Source organism: Crocodylus porosus, unplaced genomic scaffold, assembly GCF_001723895.1.
Source record: "Crocodylus porosus isolate Cpor-Errol unplaced genomic scaffold, CroPor_comp1, whole genome shotgun sequence".
NCBI lineage: Eukaryota > Metazoa > Chordata > Crocodylia > Crocodylidae > Crocodylus > Crocodylus porosus.
The window spans coordinates 23,719,767-23,744,609 of NW_017728907.1; the positions used below are offsets into that span (position 1 = coordinate 23,719,767).

Genomic DNA, 24,843 nt, shown 5'->3' on the forward strand with positions numbered 1-24,843 from the left:
CCGCCCAGGCGGGGGGTCAGACTTCAAGATCTACAAGGTCCCTTCCAACCCTACTTGTATGATTCTATGAGTCTATGAAAGTGTGATTATTTAGTCTGGAGAAAAAATTGAGAGATGATGTGATAGTAGTCATCAAATATCTACAAGGTCCCTTCCGACCCTACTTCTATGATTCTATGATCTATGACCTACCTGAATCACAGTTTAGGCACTCAAACCCATGTGCACAAAACAGCCATCATAGGAGGAAGAGGAGGAGGTACTGGTGATTAGGAGTACTCAAGATCTTGCCTAGTAGTGCTCCCTCCATGCTTCATGGACAAACTAAATACTTTCTATCAAGCAGTTATACAACAAGGGACTGGACCTATTCAGGTAACTGCACTGCTAGGTGTGTAGAATCTGAGCCACTAGACTAAGGAATCAGGTTTCTGCTCTCTTTTCCTGTACCCCAATAAATATTTAAGCAATCCAAGGGAAGTGAAGCAGTATCAACAGAAAGATTTGGAGACCCCGCCAGTTTCTACCCTGGTGTTTAGTATATTCTGCTGGGGAGAAGGACCTGAACTAAAGTCTTCTGCTTCTTGGATGAGTGCTCTAAGCTCTGATCATTTTGATAAAAGGGGAGCAGCAGTAGTCTGAAAGTATTTAGACCTCTTTGCTTTTTTGAAGGAAAAGGCTTTTTTAATTAGGAGATGGTTCTGGGATGCACTTCCAAAAAGCAAGTGGGTGTAGGCATGGATAGAACTGTCCCTGTGCCTGTAGTCCCAGTAAAGCACACAGACTCCAGAAACAGGCAGGGTATAAGGTGACCTCTGCATTCCCTATTACAATCCTTCCTCAGGTACTTTGCTTGATGTACTCACTGCTATGAATCCCATTTTGAGCTGCCTAACTTTTCCCCTGCAAATATGCTACATTCTAATATCCAGTGCAAATGTGTTACATGCACAAAGCACTAAATCCCTTTATTGAACTAGTCCTGAGCTGAGAAAGACTGTTGTGGGATGGGCAAAACTCCTATTCCTTAATATATCTCTAATCAACAGATTTTTCCCTTATATGGTTCTTTATTTTCAGATTTGATTTATTGCTTTGCCTGGTTTTAATTTGGCTTTCCAATCCTCAATTATCTGGCCTAATACTGATCATCTCACTAACAATTAAGCAGAGAATTTCTTTAAAAAAGCATTTTATCTGGAAAATAATTAATATTTAACTGAAAGTATGGCATTCCAGCTATTGCTTCATGCATATATAGCCAGGATCAAATTTAGCCAGGGTATAGCAGAGGCTCAGCAAGTTGAAAGCTTTCACCTCATGCAGAAGTTGATCTAACTTACTCTGTTGTGAAGCGAAAGTAATCTGTGTTCTTCCCTAGTTGTTCTTCCTTTTGCTTCCACAACATCCTCTCTCAAGCAGGACAAGAAAACATCCAGGTGATTCTGTGTATGGGTTCTTAAAGCTTGTTACTATGGAAGAGGACTAGAGGCCCTTTTGTGGAGCAAATGAGAGAAGAAGGGATCTGCTCTTTATACTTCTGCTGGTGAGGATTATGTATATTCCTCCAAAAAAAATGGAAGATTCTGTTCTCTTCCAGTCACTGCAAACCAAACTTCTTTACAAAGTGAGCACTGGAGGGTTCACACATCTTGCCCAATGACTAATCCTAAAATGTATTATTTATTGGCAAAATCTGAACACTTTGGATACATCCCCACAAGCAGGTATGTGAGTTTCCCTGGAGACAGATAGCAGCGGCACATATTTGTGCCGATGCTAGTTTTCCCTGGGGAACACCCCTGCATGTGCTCTCTGGCATGTGACAGATTGCCTGGGGTGACACAGGGTTGGCTGAGGGCCTGGGAGCCTCCCAGGGCTGCAGAAGTGCTGATCCAGGCACATGGAGCCTGTCCAGCAGCTAGAACATGATTCTTGCCAGCCAGGCTCTTATTTTGGGTGGCACATGCTGCTGCCATGTGCGCTGCACCATCTTTTCTTGCCTCCTTTTTTTTAGATACCAGGAGTCCCTGTTATTTAATGTTGCTGCCATGCTGCAAATATGCAGTACAGCAAACCAATTTCTGTGCATCATATGCATTTTTCAGTGCCTCAAAGGCTTTGAGGTGCTGCAAAGTGTGTGTTCCTGCTCATGGGGATGCAGCCTTTGGGGCTGGTTTTTTCAATGTCTGTTGCAACTAATGGACACACACAGTTTCCCCAGCTCAGAGGATCTTATCTGAATTTAAGAGTAAAATCTTCAATGTGGGAAGTCTACATCCTATTTTCAGAATGACCTGACTCAGGAGTCTCATAATGTAATTAGGCTCATAAATGCCTGTATCAGTTTTGCATAAGGGGCTTAGATTTGTAAGTCTCTTATGTGCTTTGTAAAATATTAGCATAATTGTACAGCATTACAGAAATCTTTACATCAAGCAACACATTTTAGGATTAAATGGTGGGTTCCTTTAAGTACACTGAATGTTTATTATTCTTTAATTAATTTCATCTTCACCTTCAAAAAACTAGTTAAAACTACTGCAGGTAAATCTTTGTGGATTTTTTCTCCCTGAAAAATAACATTTGACAGCTAACATGCATATTTTACTTAAGAGATAAAAATGTCAGAGAATTGATGTTTGTGTAAAGAAACATTCATATTCATATAATCTTGACTTCCTTACAAATTTGGGGAAAGAAGATATGCAATATATTACAATATTACCAATCCTAATAGTCTGTTTTGAATAATAGCAATAATAATATAATCTACAGTCATGCAATATACATGGCATATTTATTGCAACATTATCAGAATCAGATTGCAGTCTGATGTGTTCTTTCAGAGTTTCTTATAAAATTTTTATGAAATAAATTGATAATAAAAGGAGAAAGATTTGTTTTTGCCACAGAGGAAGTGATGCAAGATTAATAGAGAAGTGTACATCATAGTTGTATATAAAGAAGCACACCGTGATTTAGAACAGGAAAGATATGAATGGTCATTGATTCATAATGAAAATACATTGACAGATGGAGCACTTCTAAGGGTAAGAGTTCAGTGTTTTCTACAATGAATTTAGACAAACAGTTTCCTTTTGGTTAAACATCTGAGACAGATCAAAAGGGCAAGCTATTATTTCAGCTGTAACTTAAATATCTGAAATTGTATCCATATATTCTTAGGAAAGATAATAGTGCAAAGTTCTGTAGAGCCTGAGACAATACACAATGAGGCTGATATCACCAGTGGAGCAGAAAGGGTGAATGATGTCCTCATCATAAAAAAAGAGGATACATGGACAGAAGTCAATTTGTGATGATGGTCCAAGGTATTGATCAGAACTTTGTATTTGATACAGTAATGGAGCAAGTCAAAGGACAAAAAGCAAGAGGTGACAAGGGGAAATGTAAGCGCCATCTTAAAATACTATGAAGGGAAAAACAACAATATTTGGATACAAGTTGGATGTGTAGGCTGGAGGGAAGATGCTATGGTGATGGGAGCCTTATCCAAACCTACATAGACATGCTCAGAGATAGTGGCTCCCTTGAAGAAAAACTTGTTCCTAATTAACTTTTGTTCCATTGTATTTTATTGCCTTTCTAAGGTATATTGCCTATCATTATCTGTTTAGGATATTCTTCTTTTACACAACTGATTCTGCCATAGAAACTTGATACAGAAAAATAAATACATACAAATCATATAGCTGAAGCATGTTTTCACCCTTTCTGCATTATATTTAATTTTAATTATTAAAACTAGATGGAATTTTCTCATACATATATTTCCTTGGAAAAATCTACATTTTTTATGAGAAGATAGTGGTTTTGATTAACTTCTTATTTGAAAAAGAATGTCTCCTAAATTGTTGAAGCAACCTGCCTTGAAACTTCAAAGCAAAAAAACAAAACAAACAACCCCCTGTTTTAAATTCAAACTGACTTTTTAAATGTTATTTAAAAATAAATAGAGTAAGCCAACTAAAATGATTTAGTTAAATTTTAATTCATTAAAAAAATCAAGATTTTGAATTTTCACCCTGATTCAGGATGGGGAAAAAACTGAAATGTCAAAAAAAAAAATCTCTAGGTCTTGAAACCATTTCTTGCCCAGTAATAATTAACAAATTTTAATGAACCATGTGTCTGGCCACATGATACACTCTGCTTCCAAGTGCATGAAATAATGAAAACAATATGCCAGGCTAAACCAGGGTAACATCCATATCCAAAAACAATTTTATTTACTAAAACAGTAAAGTCAGAAAAAAATGTATTCAGAGCATGGAAAAAAAAGTAATAGTTTTGACTTGGGTAGAGTTTAACTTAATCTGTAACTGAATTATCTATGCCAGATAGAAATTAATATGAGGTGGTCTATTCCTTCATTATTGCTACAGTAGAAAGTGTGTTATTAAATTAAATCCCCTAGTCAAACAGTTAAGGTCACACATATTCTTAATGAAGTCTAACCAAAATAATACACTTACCATTATGTAAGGGAGAGAGAAGCTATACAGAATGGCTATGTGTTCATGCTGTATATAACTCTTGGACAGAGAGATAGTGGGTGCATCTACATGTGCAAATGCTGCTGGATGTGTTTACTCTGGAGTAAACCCATCCCGGGCAGACATCTACATGTGCACCCATTTCAGAGTAGATTTGCTGTTCCTGGCAGCAACCTGGTCCCGCTGCCTCCAGCCTTGCATCGGCCCCCTGCAGCAGCCAGGGAGAGCTCTAGATCAGGGGCTGGCAGAGAGCATGGGGCCAGGAGACAGCTATCTCCTGGCAGGGGCTGGTAGATTGCTCCCTGCCCCCGGGAGCCGCCCGCTACTGGGGCAGGCACGGGGGCAGAGTCCGGGCAGGGACAATTTCTCAGCAGCAGGGAGCTTCTAGCCCTTGATCCCTGATAAGGGTCAGAGCTACAGGGGAGGCACAGGTCCCAGCCCCTGACCTAATCTGCAGGTGGGACAGCTAGCAGTGAGCCCCTGGATGGGCAGGAATTCTAGGTTCAACTGGGAGCTTGCTGCTAGATGCTCCACTGGTAGATCAAGGCAGGGGCCTGAGACCTGCCCCCCCACCCCGCCCCCCTGCAACTCTTTCCAAGTCCAATGTCTTGATTGACTGATCAGGGCATGGGGTTGGGAAAAAGCTGTCGGGCTGGGACCTGTCCCTGATCAAAACAGTTCCTCGCCAGGCCCAGGTTGTGCAAGGAAGTCAGGTAAAAAAGCAATGCAGTGACAGTACTGAGCAGTAATGCCAGTTACTCTACAGTAATTTAGTACTACACAAGCAAGTACTAAATGACCATGCAGTAACAACTTCATAGTCCGCCAAACGTAAACGTGGCCAGTAGTTTGCTCTACTGAGCAGTAAAGCATCTCATGTAGTCATGTCCTTGGATATTTAAGAGAGGCTGTTGTTTCCCTGCTCAGTAGAGAGTTACCACTTGTACTAGATTATGACTAGTACCACTGGTACTAGACTAAGAAACTTTATTTATAGCGTATTGCTAAAACCTATGCATTTCCATTACAAAATCTTCTTTTCCTTATCTTCATTTCAGAGCCCTACTTACCTTCAACTCTGGTTAATTTTCCACCCACTTATTTCAATCTCAGGGATGTTAGAGTCTATCAATAACCATAACAATATTGTATTTAAATACACCTAACAATACATTTAATGTTTTCCATTAAAATATCACCTAAAATTCCCTTTTCTCTTCAAAGCAAGGCTCTATATTTCCCAAATATCAGTTTGTGGTTTTTATATTTTTTCTTATCAGCTACTTTGTTACACTTATTTATGACTAATCTTACAATCTCATGACTTTGAGTCAGCCATCTATCACCTAAGTCAAGTTACACTTAACATTTAGTTAGCTTGTTGTGGAGGTGCTCTAACTATGGTTCTTTCCCTTCCCTCACCCCCGCATCCAGTTGTGCCAGGAGAAGACAGAGGTCATCTATCTCCTCTTTCTGTCAGTCCCAAGGGGCAGTGCTCACCCATGAGAGCACCAGCCCTGCACCACTAAGTCACATGGGATGTGGGTGGAATAGCCTAAAATTAACCTGTTCACAAGTTCCCTAAGGCACTCTGCTCTAGAGTGCCTTTGTTTGATACTACATCAGGTAAAGGTTACATTTTCTCACAATCAGCCATTTAAGAAGTGGTCTGCGGCCATGAACATTTGTTACGTTATAGCTACAGAGTGCCTTTGGGGGCCTCATCATGAAAAAATGTAACTTCTGTAACATCCTTAGGTAGTCTTCCCTAGTTCAGTTCTTGATCATTCTGATTCATTTCTTAGAGATGAATCAGATATGATAAAGGTTTATTTTAACTCTTCATTCTATAAGCAAGCCTCAGGCAAGTTACAATGGTGAGACAATGAATTCTATGATAATGGAGGTCTGGTTGATCATCTTCTCTGTCTTTGCATTCTTTTGATGCTCTAAAATTGTAGGCTGTTGAGGCGTTACATTAATTTTAAAATATGTTGCTTACACATTTCCTCCTTTGTAATTTTGTATTTTAATCATTTACATTTCTTATTGTTTGCAGAGTTGCAGCTTCAGCCTGAAAATTTTGAAATAATAACGTTACTGTTCATGTAAATGACTAAAATTTAATGAAATGGAAGTATCCAAGCATAATTAAAAAATTAGATTTAGAATTCTCAAATTACTTCTATTTACTTCTAATCTTATGGGATCACTTCTGTCAAAAAAGTCCTAGAGATAACTAATGAAGGAGGAGAGGAAATATGCCAAAGCCATTGTGAACTCCTTTGGTTATTTTACATGCCCCACAGGAAAGCCAGGATGGAGACAACTGGGGTGTCTTTACATGTGCTATGGAGGTGGGAGGGGGCACTTTAATTGGAGTGGCACTCATGAACTGCTCTAATTGAAACATCCAGAACATTGGTTATATACAATTCAGTGCCCCGAGCTACAAAATGGTGTTCAACAATTAAAGTGTCTCCATCACCATTTGGAGGAGTGAGGAGGCTGAATACACAAGTTGCCAAGGCTGCTGGAATCTTGTTAAAGCTCCCACACTGCCATTTTTTCAGTAACGGGGCACTGATGCACATGATGCTAGAGTCTTCTGGAGCACGATAATTACAACACTTGCTCCCAACTATTACCTTTTCTGTGGCATTATAAAGTATCTTGCTTACATCTCTCCACCAGAAGAACTCAGTGCAATCCCTATGTAGTACTGAAGTGGCCTGACTTCATTGTAACCATGCCTTGTATCTCTTCATTTCTGTCTACTAGCTCCCTGTTTACCATCCTTTCACTACTCTGTCTTCCAATTACTCTATGCACACTCCTCCTTTTTTTCTTTCTGCATGTTTTTGAGTTTTATATGGCCCTATTTCCTTTCCTCCCAGTCAAAGGGCCTATACTTTTTCGTCCCATGCCAGAAGCTATGTGTGAATCTGTTTCTCCTTTGACCCTCAGAAAAAAAGGCTAGGTTCAGACGTTACGCTTGTGGCAGTGCACCTTTGGGTGCCTGCCACTTTACGGGCAGAAAACAGGCAATAGCACCAATTTTAAGCACTAGGCATATAAAGTATAGTCAGGCAGAAACATCACCTTGCTGAGCTGCATGGGACATCTAGCAGGTAGGAGCAGGAGACTCTTGGTCCTGAGCATGACCTAAAACTGCAACCTGCTGGGGAACAGTGGCCTGGTGGGGCTCCTAGTGGCATGGGAGCCCCCAGGAAATGCCAGGCCAGTTACCTCCCTGGTGAAACACAAGGAGGGATGCCTTAACCTTAGCCTCCATCTTTGGGTGGGCATTGGAGGCAGTTGTGGGAGTAATGGGGCGTGGCATGGCAAGTGGAGTGCCACATGATCCCAGCAGGGATACAAAATCCTGGTGACCCCAGAGGAGGTAGTGTGGAGATGTGGAAGTAGGGATTAGGTATGTTTGTGTGTAGGTGCCTGAGCCTAGCAGGGATGTGAGGTTCCAGGGATCCCAGAGAGGGTAGCATGGGGAGCATAGAGCATGGCCCCACATAGAGTAGGGCCAAACTGGGAGTAAGCCTGAAGGGCAGTGCAAGGGTTAGCCCCATGAGTAGTTTACCATGAAGATGCTAAGACCCCAGGATGGGGCATGGTGTAGAGGCCATAGAGTGAGCACAGGAGGAACCCCAGGAGTGACAAGTAAGCCAAGGTATGTCTTTGAATGCCTGAGGCTGTAGGTGGGACAGAGGCTGAGTAGGGGGCTCAGCCAGAGAGTTAGGGGCAAGTCCTGACCCTGGTAAACCCTCCACTGCAAGGAGGCTGAGAGTGGGCCAAAAGAAAGACCTAAAAGGCAAGCACAATGTCCTGCTACTCTAGGGAGGGAGGGAGAGTCCCTTTGAGGCCCTGGAGCACCAGACGTGGTGTAGGTTATGATTGCCATAGCCTACATCATGTAGATGCCATCTGTGAGGCATGGGCTGCAGTGTAGAGCAGGTTCAGAGCCATAGATAACACTCCCTGGCATTGGGGCAGGAAATGGACAATCTCCCACATTATACCACTAGTTTATGGGAACAGCAAAGTCATGGCAGGTGAGAATGGGCAGACTGCCCCATAGAGGCAGGTGGACAGACCAGCATGAGACCCAGCCCTGAGTGCGCCCCCTGTCACAACGCTTAAGGCTGTAACATTCACAGAACTTAAAGCACTTAAAACATAGTGGATCCCACTCTAAGTTAACCCTCAATGGATATGGTATTAAACTAAAATTATTTAGGTTACAGCATTTTTTTGAATGTCTGTACCACATCCATTGTGGTTCAGTGTAGGTCGTATTCTGCTCCCATCTGAGGATTCCCTTGCTGTGCAGCTTGCTAGCTGTGTTTGTCTGCTCCAGGTGAGCACCAGCCCAGCCCCACCTGTGGGCTGTCACAGAGAGGAGACAGAAAAAGCTGTCTGCAGCTTGCTGGAGGAGTGAAAAAAACAGCTTCTCTACTGCATAGATCCCCCCAAGCTTGTGGGTTCAGGTCTTGGTGATGGCTGAGCTAGGTCCATATGGCAGACAGGCTCTGTTTCCACCCCTATTCCCAATTCCTAGTGTAGCAAAAACCTGGGCTGGACAGTTCCTCGATGCAGGTGTCAAGAGGCTGTGGTGGGAGAGGGAAGGGAGTCTCCCTGTCACATGGACCCAGTCTACTCCACCCATAAGATCTCAGCCAGCAAGCAGGGGTGGTAGAGGGGGGTGGGCTCCATCCACAGTTATCATACCAGTGTCCCCTATTACCAGTGGTTCTTTGTGATTTGAGTGTGTTCTCCTCCTTCATCCCTTACCACTCCTGACCCCCCGCCCCACCATTCTATTCAAGGCCATTCCATTTTTTCTTTTTGTAGGCACTTCCATTTCCCCCTAGTAGAATCACTATGCCAAATTTGTTTCTAAATGCTATCAATTTAAAATTCAAAACGTAGAACAATGCCTTGAATGTCTATACTACATTTGTTGGGCTGATGGATATGACTTTCCATAAGTAACTCATGCTGGTGTTTTTCTTTTTCTTTTTTTGTATTGGTTAAATCATATTCCTTGAATTACAATTATGTTTTTCAAATGTCTTCCAGAAGGATAGTAGTTTGTCATGCAAGACAAGACACTGGCTCTCCAGGGACAAGTAGTTAGGAATATTAGCAACATGCACGTGAAAATTGTCACCTGGACACACCAAATAACTATTGCTGCAAAAATATATTTCCCTTTCATTAGGAAAGCCTTTTCATAGCTGTAATTATCACTGACAAAAAGGTACACTGTTTCTAGAGAAATAGTACCTACTAATATCACAAGAAGTCAGTCCCACTAAAGAGCTAGGAGGTATGTTTTCAGTGCACCTATAATCAGATTGTTATCACCATGGCTTTGAGTCTTAACTGACTGAAAACTTTAGGCAGTTGTCTCATTAATGCCAAATGTTATAGTTTATTTCTGGGATTTTGAAAATCCTAATGTCCAGGGAAACCTATGCTGTGATAATCTTTGGAAACAAGACACTTGAGAGTAGCCTGCCTGCTTCATGTCAGACTGTTTTTATTTGTTTTTAGTAGCTTTTGGTTATTAAACAACTTTATTCTGTGTTGTTTTCCTTCATATGCTAGTACTCCATCTGGCCTGCATGTCTTAGAAAACAGAATAAGTCTAAGATGACTTTCTGCATTTTCAACCATTAATGCAGTAGGTTCAAATGATTGTACACATTATATTTTATATATTTTTATCTACCATTTATAAATTTACCTCATACTGTTGTCCACCTTCAGACAAAACATTTCCAAAGGATGACCTTGGAAGTCATAATTCTTTGTTCAAAAAGTAATTAATTTAATGTAAATTCACCTCCTAGCTATGGCAAAATTCCCACTAATTTCAGTGGTAACATAATCAGTCTAGAATGGATTAATTTGACATTCACCGGGGGGGTGTGAAATGGACCATATTCAATTCAGATTTGGATTTGGACCAAATATGGGACAGTGATTCAATTTGTTGATTCGGATTATTGTCCCCAATTCAATTTTGCTGAATCCAAATCTGAAGATTTGATGCTGATTCAGAGAAACAACGACTCAGACATAGACACAGCTTTACATGTATTTTTTACACACCTTGAAGTACCAGGCATAGCTTACGAATGCTGCGATGATGAGGCAGATGAAGCATCCCACAGGAGCGCTGAGGGCCACGACCCCCATGTGCTTGGTGGTGAATCCGGAAGTGGACTGGAAGTAATTCCAGTCCATTTCAGGGTTCACCACCGAGCATGCTGGGCCACCCCCCCACACACTTCGTTGACTTGGCAATCAACTGTGGGGGGACCTCAGGTGCCTTCCCAGACCCAGGAGGCACCAGTTGCTGAGCCAGGGGGGCACAGGAGACCCCCTTTGCACTCCCTGGTGGAGCCAGACGTGGACCAGAAGTGCTTCTGGTCCACTTACGGGCCTGCTGCTGAGCATCCTGAGGAGCCCCCCATACTCCTGTGGAACATTCCATCTGCCCGTTGCAGCATTCATGAGCCGCCTGGTACCCTAAGGTATGTAGAAAAAACATTTAAAGCTCTGTCTGTCTGAATTGTCGAATCTTTCTGAATCTCTCCAAATCGATTTGGAGGGTTCCAATTTGATTTGGAGAAATTAAAGGGTCTCCTGATTCAATTTGAACACCAAATTGGGCCAAATCTCTGCCAAATCAAAGCAGGGACTGAAGCCTCCCATAGCCCTAATATTCACTATTCAGATAGCCTCTGTGATTAAAATGAGTTATGGAAAAAGTGAGCCTCTTACGTTTATTGAGAAACATGCGAGGAAACAGTTGAGATGGATTTGGTAAATAGTATGTATTTAATTTGTTTTGTTTTTCATTTTTCTCATATTTTACAAGTCCCTATTCATTTTTCTCATATTTCACAAGTTCCATTCAGGAGGACTTTTATGTCTGTAAAAGTTATGGTTGTAACAATATCAGTTAGTTCAGTGGTAACAGGCACCTCTGAGAGACTGGATTTCATGCAGCTTTCTGTTTGTTGGCCTTTCCTTATCATTCATTAGGAATACAGTGTGTTTTTTTTCTCAATACAAATCCTTTTATCTTATGTTCAGTACATTTTGTGTGAAGTAGCTAAGAATATATGGGTGAAGGAGTTTCATCAGAGGAAAGCTCTACTTTGAAAATGTAAAAAAATATATATTGGTTATATAAATCTGTGTGAAAATTATAGTGTAGATCCTTAGGAATAAAGCTGCATAATTCCTTGGTGAAGATCTAGTTACGCAACTTTAGGTGTGTGCCTGACCAAGTGGTAATGTGCCAGCTGAAGCAACGCAGGAGCAATCTCAGAAGTTTAGTAGCTTAGAGGCATCCCTACTTCCATCCCTACTTGCTCCTGGTTCTTGGAGGTCTATATAGCACATGTACTGTTGGCCCGTGTTTTCTGTGATCCAGTTCAGTGTTAAACTCTTGTATGGGTTTATAGTCTAAGTCACAGCCTAGCTGTGACACACACACACACACACACACACACACACACAGATGGGGGTTGTGTGCGTGTATTTATATAAACGCATATATATAGGAGAGAGAGAATGTAATTCTTTAAGTAATACTTTGCAGTTTATTCAAAGCACTGAGGTCAGACTGATAATATAGGAGTAACTTTTTCCCACTCTCTCATCATCTCAGTAAAACAGGTCTGCCATCTTTGTAATCAAGTGAGTCGTAATTCCTACCTCTTCAGTTGCCTTGCAACATCCATTTGAATGAAGAATGAATCTTTATGAACAGAATAAAAGCCCATCATAATAACTACTGTCCTTCCTTACTACAGTCACTAATGAGAATGAATGAAAATTAAAAACATGGTCACATTTTTATTTTAAAATAATGACATGTCTTTGTATTGCCTTTAAAACAAACAACTGTAAAACTGATAGTAACACAACAAACTATGTTTGCTCTTTAAGAATATTAATTACATTTCCAAAACAGAATAAATAATATAATAGCTGCCACATCTACAGCCATTGTGAAGAGATTCTCTGCACAAGCTTTTGCAGATGTGTGTATTTTCTGATGTGTGTTTGTCTTATTTTACATGGGTGCCTGTCCTAGATATCTTCGCTATTTTCATCACTGCATTAGGGTTCACTCCTCATATGGATAGGGATTACTCACATGAAAATAGGTTTTCAGTGTTGTCTTGGAGGCTTTTGAGGGTCAGAGCAAAAGGTGAATAGGTGAATCCATTATCTATTTAAGTCCGACAGGCTCTGTGCTGGTTCAGGATAAATAAACATGAAGGCTGGAAATGTTAGGAAATGGCATTAGAACTATGCAAAGCTTTGGCCCCTGATTCAGTTCAGACCAATTCGGTGGCCAAATCTCCAAAAGTTAATCAAATCAGAGGACCCTTTAATTTCTCTGGATCAAATTGAAACCCTCCGAATCAATTCAGAAAGATTCGGCGATTCAAACATAGACACAGCTTTAACTGTTTTTTCTACATAACTCTAGGTAACAGGTGGCTCATGAATGCTGTGTGATGCTGGGGTGCATAGAGTGTCCCACAGAAGCATGGGGGTCTCCCCAGCATGCTTGGCAGCAGACCCAGAAGTGGACCAGAGGCACTTCTGGTCCACTTCCAGCTCCATTAGAGAGCTTATTGTTTGCAGCTTCAGCCTGAAAATTTTGAAATAATAATGTTACTGTTCATGTAAATGACTAAAATTTAATGAAATGGAAGTACCCAAACATAATTAAAAAATTAGATTTAGAATTTTCAAAGCACTTCTATTTACTTCTAATCTTATGGGATCACTTCTGGCTAAGCAACTGGTGCCTCCTGGGTGCAGGGGGCACCCGGGGTCCCCTCATGGCCAATTGCCCAGCATGCTCCCTGGTGGACCTGGAAGTGGACTGGAAGTACTTGTGAGCCACTTACAGGTTCATTGCTGAGCATGCGGAGTCCCCCCATGCTCCTGTAGGATGCTCCATGTGCCCCAGCATTGTAGCATTCATGAGCTGTACCTGGTACCACAAAGTATGTACAAAAAACATTTAAAGCTATGTCTGTGTATGAATTGCTGATTCTTTGAATCAGCATCAGATCTTGAGATCTGGATTTGGCAGAATCAAACTGGGGACAGTGATCCAAATCAACTAATTGAATCACTGCCCCCAATTCAGGCTGAATCTGAATCAAATAGGGCCCATTTCACACAGTCCTAAATGGCATCATTGTTAGAGACTTCATAGTGGGTATAGACAGGAGGGATCATGAGCCAAACTCAAGCTGCACCTTGCTAAAGGGTATGGCAGAAACCAGTGCTGTGTATCTTTCCAAGTGCTCATGGAAACAATATGCTTGCCTCCAGACACAATGAGCTTGATTTTCCATTGTTCTGAGCTTTGTGCATTATTGCAAATTGAACACAATATGTAGACTGAGAAAGAAGCGTATTTTCTTCACTTTGCATAGGTGTGAATGAGGTTACAAGATATGGGACAATAGATAATCAAGTCCAGTATTACTGAGAGTTGAGGCAAGGTGGTACAAACTGCACACAAATCCACAGAAAAGTTATAGGTCTTTAGGCTGCTTATGAATGCTACTACATGGTATCTGCCTCCAGAGACCTACTAGCAGCTACACTCTCCGGTTTCTCCCCTATTCATTAGTCTCGTCTGCCACATCTTGATGTTAAAATTAGAAGGGGAAGCTGCACAGGGCAAGGCATGCTTTTGAAGAGGTAGGCACTGTCTGGTCCAAGGTTCTCCCCTAGCTTCATCCCAATTTTATTCTCTCTGGGCCCTCTAGCTTGGGGACCACTGTTCAGGTCCACAGGCTCCTGAGCCAGCTTTGGTTAAGATGCAGGTCCAGACCCCGCAATATCTGTCACACAGGGCATTGAGTCCTGTTTTTCCCTTGCCAGATTCCTACCTTATAGTCCAAGCAATTCCAGCCTCAGTCAGCGACAGAATATACTCTAGTTCTTATCCTCTGTCCACACAGGGGAATTGTAAGTTCAGGATGTCCCCAGTTATCCCCTTTCAGTGGTCTCTGCCTCCCCTGCAACCAAAATCTGGCCCCCCGAGAAAAATGAAAACCACAAAATACAAGCACCGGCTCAAAGGAATGTCCCCATGGGCTTCACCACACCCTTTGGTAATGGGCTTCAAGCAGAAAGTGCCCAGGGTACTTAGCTTGCTTCCTGTACAGGTCCCCAGCTTCCCTATACTCAGTGCTACAGTCCTCTCACTGCAGTCCGGGCTCTGAGCCTCATCCCTCCCAGACAAGGTTCTGTCTCCTGTGGCTTCCACAGCCAGACTGCCCTTTCCTGGTCTAAGCCTTGAGCTTATGCAGGGCTCCCTGGGTCACATACCCTTCTATTTCCACCCCCTGGATCATCAGGCTCTGACTGCACCTAGACCATCATGCTTCAAGCTCCCCTGCCTATGAGTTTGCCTCTGGCATCACTGAGGCACGGGCAGAAAACACACACAGATGAAGTGGAAGAAAGTGGTGTGGGGGGATGGTGGGAATCAGAATCACAGAACAAGGAAACAATGGGGAAGGGACCTCAATCAGAGAAAGGATGCACCGGCAGACAGAAAAAGGTAAGAGAGGAGGTCATAATCTTCCTCTAAAACATTAAGACTTTGGCCACAGCTAAGGCTGTGAATTTTTGACTGACCTGCCCTTATACTTGACTTCACAGCTGCAGCAAGGGAATCTCTGCCACTGCAGACAAAACAGTCTTCCTCTTCTCACAAAATCTGAAGTCAGTAAGAAATTATTGTCCTAGGTCAAACTGACGAAGACTTTGAATGTTTTTGTTTTCTTCTATAGCATGGGCCATTATAATTTTCCTGGAATTCTCTGAGCATATATTAACCAATTATTTCCCTGGCCCTGCAGTAGAAGGATATTTGTGATGTCCTTGTCTTCTCTGTTTTCTTCTGGCATAATTTAGGGTGTTCCCAGTATTTACTTATGATTGTGGTTGTGTGTGTGTGCTCAAAGTCATGATTTTCAAGCATCTTTGCACAAGTGGTTGCCAGCAAGTGCAAGAGAGTGGACTGTATGGCCCTAAATACCCTTTCCAATTCCTATATCTCTAGCACAGAATGGTTTCAGTATGGGAATATTATGTCCATGTCCTCAAAACCCAAGACAGTCCTTGCCCTGGAGAGTTCCTGCCAGAGGGTAGCTCATATATATGCACATGACTACATTCATTCTTGGCTTGCTGCGGATACCCCCTACATTTGGTGTTGGGTCTGAACCATTTACAATGAAAGAGTTAGTATTAAGGGCTGCAGTGCAATAGTGAACTACATCCACTGTGAATAAATTTATATTTTGTTGCGTATGTGCTACTTTTGTCTTTGGTGATGAAGTGAACTGTCTCTAAAATTAAAAAGAAAAAATTCTCCACTGAAAAAAGAAGTGAATAAAATGAAATTATGATGCTGAAGCTGTTTTTTATCTTTATTCATCCATGATAATTAATTTTAAAAAATGTTTGGAACATCACTAACTTCAAAGAAAATGTGACAAACCATGTAAAGGTACCCATTTGGAAACATATAAAACCCAAAACACTTTTGGCTCAAACTCAGATTGAATATAAACTTTCTTGGATTAGGAAAGGTTCAGTTAGTTTCATAGATGAGCTAACACATCCAGTGCATCCATGCTTGATTTCAGATTGAACTGGAAGTAGAAATACCAGCATGGTAATTCTCATGGAGTTTCTGAACTAGATGAATCTGCTACATACAGAAGAGATCACAAGATGTCCAGCCTGAGTTATAGACCAAAGGTTAGATTGTTAGTTTGCCATCTAACCTGTAGTAAAGGGCAGAAGTCATTCAGCTGTCCCTGGAGCTACCTGAGAGAAAGATGGTGATAACAGTGATATAGGCCCACTGCCTTGGAGAAAGGAAGAAATAAGGGACCAACTCTGATTCTCAGATTTCTGTCTCAGGGCTGTTCCTAGGAACCTTGTTTAATCAGTGTTCCTTGCTCAAGGCTGTGCCTAAAGTCATTGTCTAGCCCTTATCCTCCTTTTCTGCAGATTAAAACTATCTTTATATTCATATATGAAATATGGAGAATTCCACTTTTTCCTTTTCTCATCTCCATTTATTTATTAAACTCAGATTGATCCATCCTCTTTCAGTGCCCAGGCCTCACCCACTAACACACAGCACAATTCGGAATGATCATTTGATCAGTCCAACTGTGTTTTGATCCTACAGTCATAGGCTTCTTTAAGCTTCTGATAACAACAGGTTACATTTCTAAAGACGCTTGGTTTTATTTTAGATCTCCTAATTAAAAGAAATCCAGCAAGTTCATGAAACGTGTAAGCCCACTTTGTTACAGGTATTTCCATCAAGGTTCCAGGGCCTTATGTTCTCCTGAGTTACATGTCAGCAGATTAGAGCATATCCACCAAAGACAATGAAGTTATCCTTGAGTAAGATTTGTATGTACAAGATGAGAATCAAGCCCTTGGTCTCTGTTAGCTGCAGCCTTACTTCCATGTATGATTTAAATTTTATGAAAATTACAGTCCAATTTTTATTAAACTATATTTACCAAACTGACTTTAACTAACACCAGTATGGAAATATATCATAACTTTTGTCAGACCAATAAAGTCTATTGTAAGTTCTTTATAAAAGAAACAATATAAAAAGTCTGCTGTACTTGTACAATATTTGCTTTGATACCTTTAGCTGATAAAATGGACTATATCACATTGCTAAAGTCTATAGTATGCAGCTTACTGAAATAGATGGGAGTTCCATAAAACAAGCTCTTAATGCTTTAGTCTGTTCTCAATAACATAGCAACTGGTTTTCCATTCCCTTACCACTAGGTAACAGAAACCCGGACTGGTCCTCTTGGCTGCAGTAACTATGACAACCTAGATTCTGTCAGTTCTGTTCTGGTTCAGAGTCCTGAAAATAAGATTCAGCTGCAAGGTACGTAGGTGCAATTTTGTTAATTTCTTATGGAATGGAATGACATTTATCAGGATATTTGTTTTTCATTTCCCCCCTCATAAAAGGTCATTTTCCTAATTTTTTGACCGATGACTACATTCTAGATGAAGTAAAGGAAATGTCAGTAACTCATGCTGCATCTGAAATAGAAACAATATCTGTACTCATCAGAAATAATTTAAATAATGCAGTTAACATTTTACAGCTCTTTTTAGCAATCGCTTATTCACTGTTTACCCAGCTAAAAGTCCCAGAGATTTCACAGAGCAGACAGCACCACTTAGACATGATTTGCCATGTCTGCTCACTTCGAGTAATACCTATACTTTGAGTGGTACAAAATACATGTGAAGAGGAATGGGCAGGTTTTTAAAGGTATTACGTGCCTAGTGCATTTTTAAAAACACCAAGGCAGTTTAGGCACCTGGCTCTCATTTTAATTAAAGAAACCCACAGATTTAATTAAAAAAAAAAACCCAAACACCTATATTGCTTAGGCAGTCTTACAAATCTCACTAGGTCAGTGGTTCTTCAGGTTTGAGGCGCTCCTCAATAGATTCAAGGCACCCCTCAGTAGATTCAAGGTACCCCTCCATAACTTTTGTGAATTGAGCAGCCCCCCATTTCAAAAATTGACAGTGCTTGTTGTGCTTACACCCTTGTCAGACACTGAGGTCAGGGCAGTGGTCAGGTACCCATGAGCCTGAGCTTGCACTTGTCTGCTTGTCTCCTCATATCTGGCTTATCTCATCACACCTTGGAGCACCCTTCAAAGGATCTGATGGCACCCCGGTACCCTGACACTCTGGTTGAGAATCAGTGTATTAGATACTTAAGTTTATTTTAAGTTGCCCTAATCTTTTTTTGTCAAAAACTACCCCAGAGGTACTACCTGTCATCATCATGGTGTGGTAGAATCTGTCCTTAACAACTTGTCAATACGAGAGGTGTAGTAGAGTCACATGTAAGGCTCTTTGTTATTGTTATTTAAATAAAACATGTGCTACTTGCTTTATTATTACTTCTTCCATAGACCAAATTCTATTTGAGTAAACCCACTGATACCAGTAGGGTAATGAATGTGTGTAAAGAGAGAAGTATTTGGCTCATAATTTACAAATTAAGGCTCTGGCTCTGAAAATACTTGCTGCTAAATGCTATATGTGCAATTGTGAGTAGCACAACTGATTTCAATAGAACTACTCAGGTGCTCTCATTATGAAGTGTTTGCAGTATTGGGGCATAGGTGGGCTGATTATATGAAGTGGTTTTTTTCAGTTATCAACAGACAGTTTCAGAGACAGGTTAGCTCCTTGCTGATTATGCCAACATTCTTCTTTCCCTCCCCTCCGTCTCCCTCTGGATTTTTATAAGAAAACATAAAGGACAACATAGATTAAAAATCATATGATCTTGTCTGAATTTATAGACATAAAAAATCTCAGAAGATAATCTTGCAAGTTTCATTGGAATTTACCCCTTCAGTGCGTTTTTAAAAATAATTTTGCCATTTTGACATGTTCTCCCAGCACTTACATAGTATTTGTCAGTAAAAGAGAAAATTAGTTATTATATCAGTCTAAGATTTAACATATGCCATTGGATTGTCATCACAACAAAAAATCATAATGCTAGGAGCTGCTTAAACTATGTCATATAGATATGTTGAACAAGGGGTCAGGATTGCCTATGCAAATGTTCTTTATACTTTGGAACTTCAAGGCTTTTCGTAAGTCTGTCAGTATGCTTTTAAAGTAAGCTTGAGTCACAACTGTGTTTTACATGCTTTGATATGAGGCAGGTGAAACCCACAAAGAGAATTCATTTTAATAATAGCATCAGTGCTCTTATTGTGGTAGGCTTTCTTTTTGTAAATTTTACAATATTGTTTTATTATATTTGCTATGTATTTGTGTATTTAAAAATATGGATAACACCTCCATGAACTAAAATGAGTGCCTATGGAATTGAGGCATATATAACAAATAATCTACCCCTACATTGAGAAGCAACTCTCTCTGTTATTCCAAAGGGATTTCATGGTATCAGGTACTTTTTAATGTGAATTGAGTAGCACAATCTATCTCCATATCTTTGGCAAAAGATCAATATTTATAAGATGGCTGGATATATTTTTTCTTTGGTTTAATATTGTAGCTAGCATGACTGACAGGCATAACTAAATTAGAATGCTCTAATTACCATATAATCATGCTACTCACTGAGCTCATGCAAATAATACGCAAAATTATTGTAATAGTAGATCTTAATTTCTGGTCACAGAAGTTCTGAATAATTAAAGGTATCTTATTTATATTTTTGACATGGTAGTGAAAATCCCTCTTGAATTTTCATTTTTTCTTAGGAAAGTGAGGGGGAGATGTTCAAAAGTATTTGATTTAGGAGCTCAGGGGAATATTTTCAAAGGTACAGTGGCAGCTAGCCTGGACCTCGTATTTACACTTAGACTTTCAAATAAGAGTTAGGTGCTATTTGTACTTTTTGGAAATCTGTTCACTCAATCCCACTGACTTTCAGTGGGACTTGTGCTCCTAAGTCACATAGACCCTTTTGAAATCCAAACCTGCTGGGTGATATTTATTTGATGCTGATCCAATACCCATTGAACTTAATGGGAACCCTAGCCTGATGCATCAGTCTTTGTAAGTGTGAGTAAACAGCATTTCATAGCTTAAAAAGTCCAACAACAAATCTCCTCTTTTATTTTGTTCAACATAATAAAATCATAATCCTTAATGAATAATCATAGATCTATTTTTGCACCATACTTAATGAAGCAAAAATAACAAACAGCTATATTCAAAATAAATGAAACATTAACTTAAATTTGTTATTGCTGTTGTTCAGAAAGTTTCTTCCTTGGATATTTTTCATTCTTCCCCATTAGTCTTCTTAGCATAATGAAAAAAATAACTAGAATATATTGGACATATCATGCTGTGAGAAAACAACAAGGAAACACATTCTAACAAAGAATGATAATGTTTTACTGCACACATTTTTTCGGGGTACGTTTTTTTTTTTCCTATTTTCTCTTAATTGCTGTCTTTCAGAATTGTTTTCCCTACATCAGTGCTTCCAAAATTTACTAGTCAACTGTTGGTATCAAGATTGTAATTCAAATGCATGCTTCCCTAGAGCAAAGCTCTTACAATTCTATTTATTCAAGATTTCTTAAGAAAAGTTGATATAATCTTTGCCTTCTTATTTTTTGACAGTCTCTCCAGAAGGAAAGCACTCCAGTAAAGCACTATCTGAAGAATGCAGGTTACTAGTTAGTAGAGTTGATATTCTGAAGTCAGAGGGAATGAGTTCAAACTTTGAGAAAAGAAAACATTGCATAGTTTAAATGCAAAAAAAAATAGGTAAATTGGCATCAGCAGGCCACCTGGTTTCCTTCTGTATCTACGCGTTTCTTTGTTACTAGGATATGTAGATTGCTGAATTTAATCACCATCACTATTTGGCTCAACCATTCCTCATAATTTAATAAGATTATTCTTATTTTATTTCCTAAAGGTCTTCAGGTCATCCTGCCTGAATATCTTCAGGAGCGTTTTGTGCAAGCAGCTCTGAGCTATATTGCTTGCAATTCTGAGGGGGAATTTATCTGCAAGGACAATGATTGCTGGTGTCAGTGTGGCCCCAAATTCCCAGAATGCAACTGTCCATACATGGACATTCAAGCCATGGAAGAAAACCTGCTTCGCATAAGTGAGACCTGGAATGCTTACAACAGCGAATTTGAAGAGTCAGGTGTGATCTTTTAAAATAATTATTTGTGTTTTTGAACATCACAGCATTAACACTATAGAATGAGTAGTCTCTTAGAAGTCACTGGGATTACTCATGTGCTTAATATTAAGCACATGCATAAGTGTTTTGCTGGATCTGGACCTTAATGATCATAAGTCCTTGATCACAAATGGATAAATATTGCTCCTGCTTTCAACAAATATGAAGAGCAGTTGAATTAGTTTAGTATTTAGGTAAGTTGTGGGATTTGGGAATATTTATTTTTTTATGCTGTGGAACCACCTCTTCAAGGTCTATATTTCCCTGGTAATATGAAGGGAGTTAGAAGCTGTGGAGGCAGATCAGGATTGGCTGATTCACCATTACATGGATATTCTGGTCTTTCCCTCTGCATCAGAAATATAGTAAAATGGGAAGAGTTGTTACACTCCACTTCTGACCCAGTCTTAGGATTTCTCCTGCACTTTCCTCCAAGTGGAAAATATTCCAGTGGAATACTTAGCTTGACCACCTGGGACTGGATTTTCCCATAAATGAATTTGGAGTTAATGATTCATCCATGTCAGAATTGGCATTCCACTTGTTTTTCCTTGAAATCACATGTGTACTTAAACTGGATCAGTCCCAGGTAGTCCCTCACCATATTTTATACCATGCTGACTTTCTTTGAAGCATCAAGGTTTGTTTCACACATCATTTCCCCACTTCCCATTCTCAGGACTTCTGGTCCCATAGAGGATGAGAACTGCAGGTAAAATTGGCTTCTGCACAACTGTTTTCACAACTCATTCACTCAGTAATATCAGTAACAGCTGTCTAGCCATATGGCGGGAAAAGTAAAGATAGCCCAGTGGAGCTGGAAAAAATCAGGAAGAAAAAGAGATATGAGAGAGGTAAAGAAGTAGTAGAAAATCAGGAATCATAGAATGAAATAAAATGTATAACAAAAAGATGTATTTGGAGGGATGACAAGAAGTGCAGTAAAAAGGAGATACAAGCAAGAACAACAGGAAAATATGGGACGAGAGAGAGTAAACATTAAAATGCTAGAATGTAAATGGGAGCCATTTATATGCATTACATTTTCTGTATTCACTGTTGTATTGCAAAGTGCTTTGATTTCTCAATGATCTGTCAGAATTAATCAAGTCTGGGATTTTCAAAGAAGCGTAAATCACTTTCAGTGGGGTGCCTAATTCTCTTAGACCACCTTGAACATTTTAATTTAGGTTTCTAGCATGTCTTGCATGCTAGATGTCTTGCACCTAAAATGAGTACAGCAACCTTTTGGTACCTCTGCTAGAGGGTCAGGAAAAAACAAACAATGATTATATAAACACTCATTCATGCTGGTTTTGATATTTTTGTGTGCAGAAGCCACATTTTGTGCAATTATGACATTTTGCCACCTCCATACATTTCTGATGTCATGCTTTCACTCACAGCACTGTAAATCAGTGCAGTTGTGTCATACCTGCTAAAAAGACAGTTTTGCTTATCCATTTTTCACCCTGTGCAAATGGGGATGGTATTATTTAACAATTAAAGAATGTCAGATGAAGACATTCACTAATGGCAAGTCTGTGCATGTTACTATCTGAAAATATTTTGGGGTTCTATCCATCTACAGCTATTGATATAGATTTGATCTACAGGTGTCTGTATTTATATCAAGCTTTTATTGTAAGGAGTATCTTGTTTCCTGGGGAACAAAGTTGATCAAACAGCTGAATATGACAACCTGATGCATAGTAGATTTTCTTTGGCTCCATCTCCAGTTCCCTGGTGCTAGTAGGGAGAGCAAGACAGTTTGTTTAAATGAAATCCCACACAATTATGTTCCATACTCCTGGATATTCTGCATTCTTTACCTCTGCAGCAATAATGCTCTTAGACATCATGAAGATGATGATATTTTCCTGAACAAAATAGATGTTTCTAAAGATTGTTACGCCTCGCCAGAGACTTTCTTTGCTGATTATAATGTGTGTGTGTGTGTGTGTGTGTGTGTGTGTGTGTGTATTATGGCGGGGGAGAGAGAGAGAGAGATGAATACAACAATACACAAATTACCAATAACATCTAGAGGGCATATCACATTTCTATCAAATACATTGGCACTGTTTCACATCTAGGAGGACTTAGCTGAAGCTAGGTGGAACTAAATAAAATAAATCTTTGATTACATGGAGAACAAACCACTTTGAAGCACTTCTAACAGCTTATAACATTTCTCTTCATTAAGGTTCTCTCTCTAAAGATTATTTTGACATTCTGCAGCTTCTGCTACAACTTTTGACTACTTATGTGGCACAGTGCCCCTTCTATCAATACCGAGAAGAAATTCAGTTAGAAGAAATTCAGCAACCCGTATAGATGTGGGCTCTTTGGGCATTTATACATGTGCTTCAGGAGGTGATGGGCGAGGGATGGGGGGGGGAGGGGGGCGTTTCAATTAGAGCAGCTCTGAGAGATACTCTTATTAATTAAAAAGATACTCTGCTTTAGTTAAAGCACCCCCACTGCCATTTTCCAGTGTGGGGACACTGATACACATGAAGCTGGAGTCTGGTGGAATGTGATAATTAATTATGTTCCAACGCACTGTAATTACAGCCCATCAGAACAGCCTCGCTGCATGTGTATAGGCACCCATAGGTTTTAATTTTCTGTACCTGGGCCAAAAAAGAAAAAAGAAAAGGAAATTGTCTGCAAGATAAGAAATAAGTAAAATTGATGCATTCACGAATTGCATATTCTCACAGCATATTTCATAATATAATGCTGAGGAAAAAATTGATATACCAAAGCTGGTCCACGCTTAAAAAAATGGCTCTTCCAATATATTAAATTTTGGTATCAATTTGCATAACATCAGTTTAAATTATTATGATATTTTGGTCTTTGTTACCAGCATAAATATAATTAATAGTATCTCCATTAAATCACTTCCCTTTTTCTTTATATTTGTTTTAACAAATATAAACAATACATAATGGGAAGTGAGAGATGAATTCCAAAGGCAGAATTATAAGTAATCCTCAACCTTACATTTTCTACATTGTTTGACTAAAGAAGTCTACTGAAAAAGAAGGACAATGTAGGTGAAATGTTGTTTTATACCTGGAACTCTTTGTGTCATGGGGAAGATGATATGACATTTGACAAAAGATTTAGTCATACCCCATAGAACCTCCACTAATTGCAGAATTGTAGTACTATTAGAAAAGGTCTCCACATAGAAAAGTTATACAGAGTCTGTCAGCATCTTTCCAAAGACTTTGGTTATAATGAGATTTTATGAATGCTTTGGATGTTATGAAATATTAAAGACTTATTTGATACACATTAGTAGCGCATTTCAACAAAAACTGTCATGAGGCAAGAAACTGTGTTACACAGTTTACGTCTAATGTACATCTGGTAAATATGGACAGTTTTTCAGTCCTTAGGCATGTCCCATTTAAATGAGTTTGTGGGCCTAATAGGTTCATAGACCTTTTGTCCCCC

At 39.8% G+C, this 24,843-nt stretch overlaps 1 protein-coding gene across 2 annotated transcripts in view; it reads left to right on the forward strand.

Moving 5' to 3' along the window:
- BRINP3 (BMP/retinoic acid inducible neural specific 3) overlaps positions 1-24,843 on the forward strand; it is a 334,303-nt gene that overhangs the window by 223,919 nt on the left and 85,541 nt on the right. For both annotated transcript variants that reach the window (XM_019530987.1, XM_019530988.1), the window contains exons 5-6: positions 17,430-17,535; positions 21,097-21,333. In XM_019530987.1, coding sequence (XP_019386532.1) covers positions 17,430-17,535; positions 21,097-21,333 — 343 coding nt within the window. The remainder of the gene's footprint in view (positions 1-17,429; positions 17,536-21,096; positions 21,334-24,843) is intronic.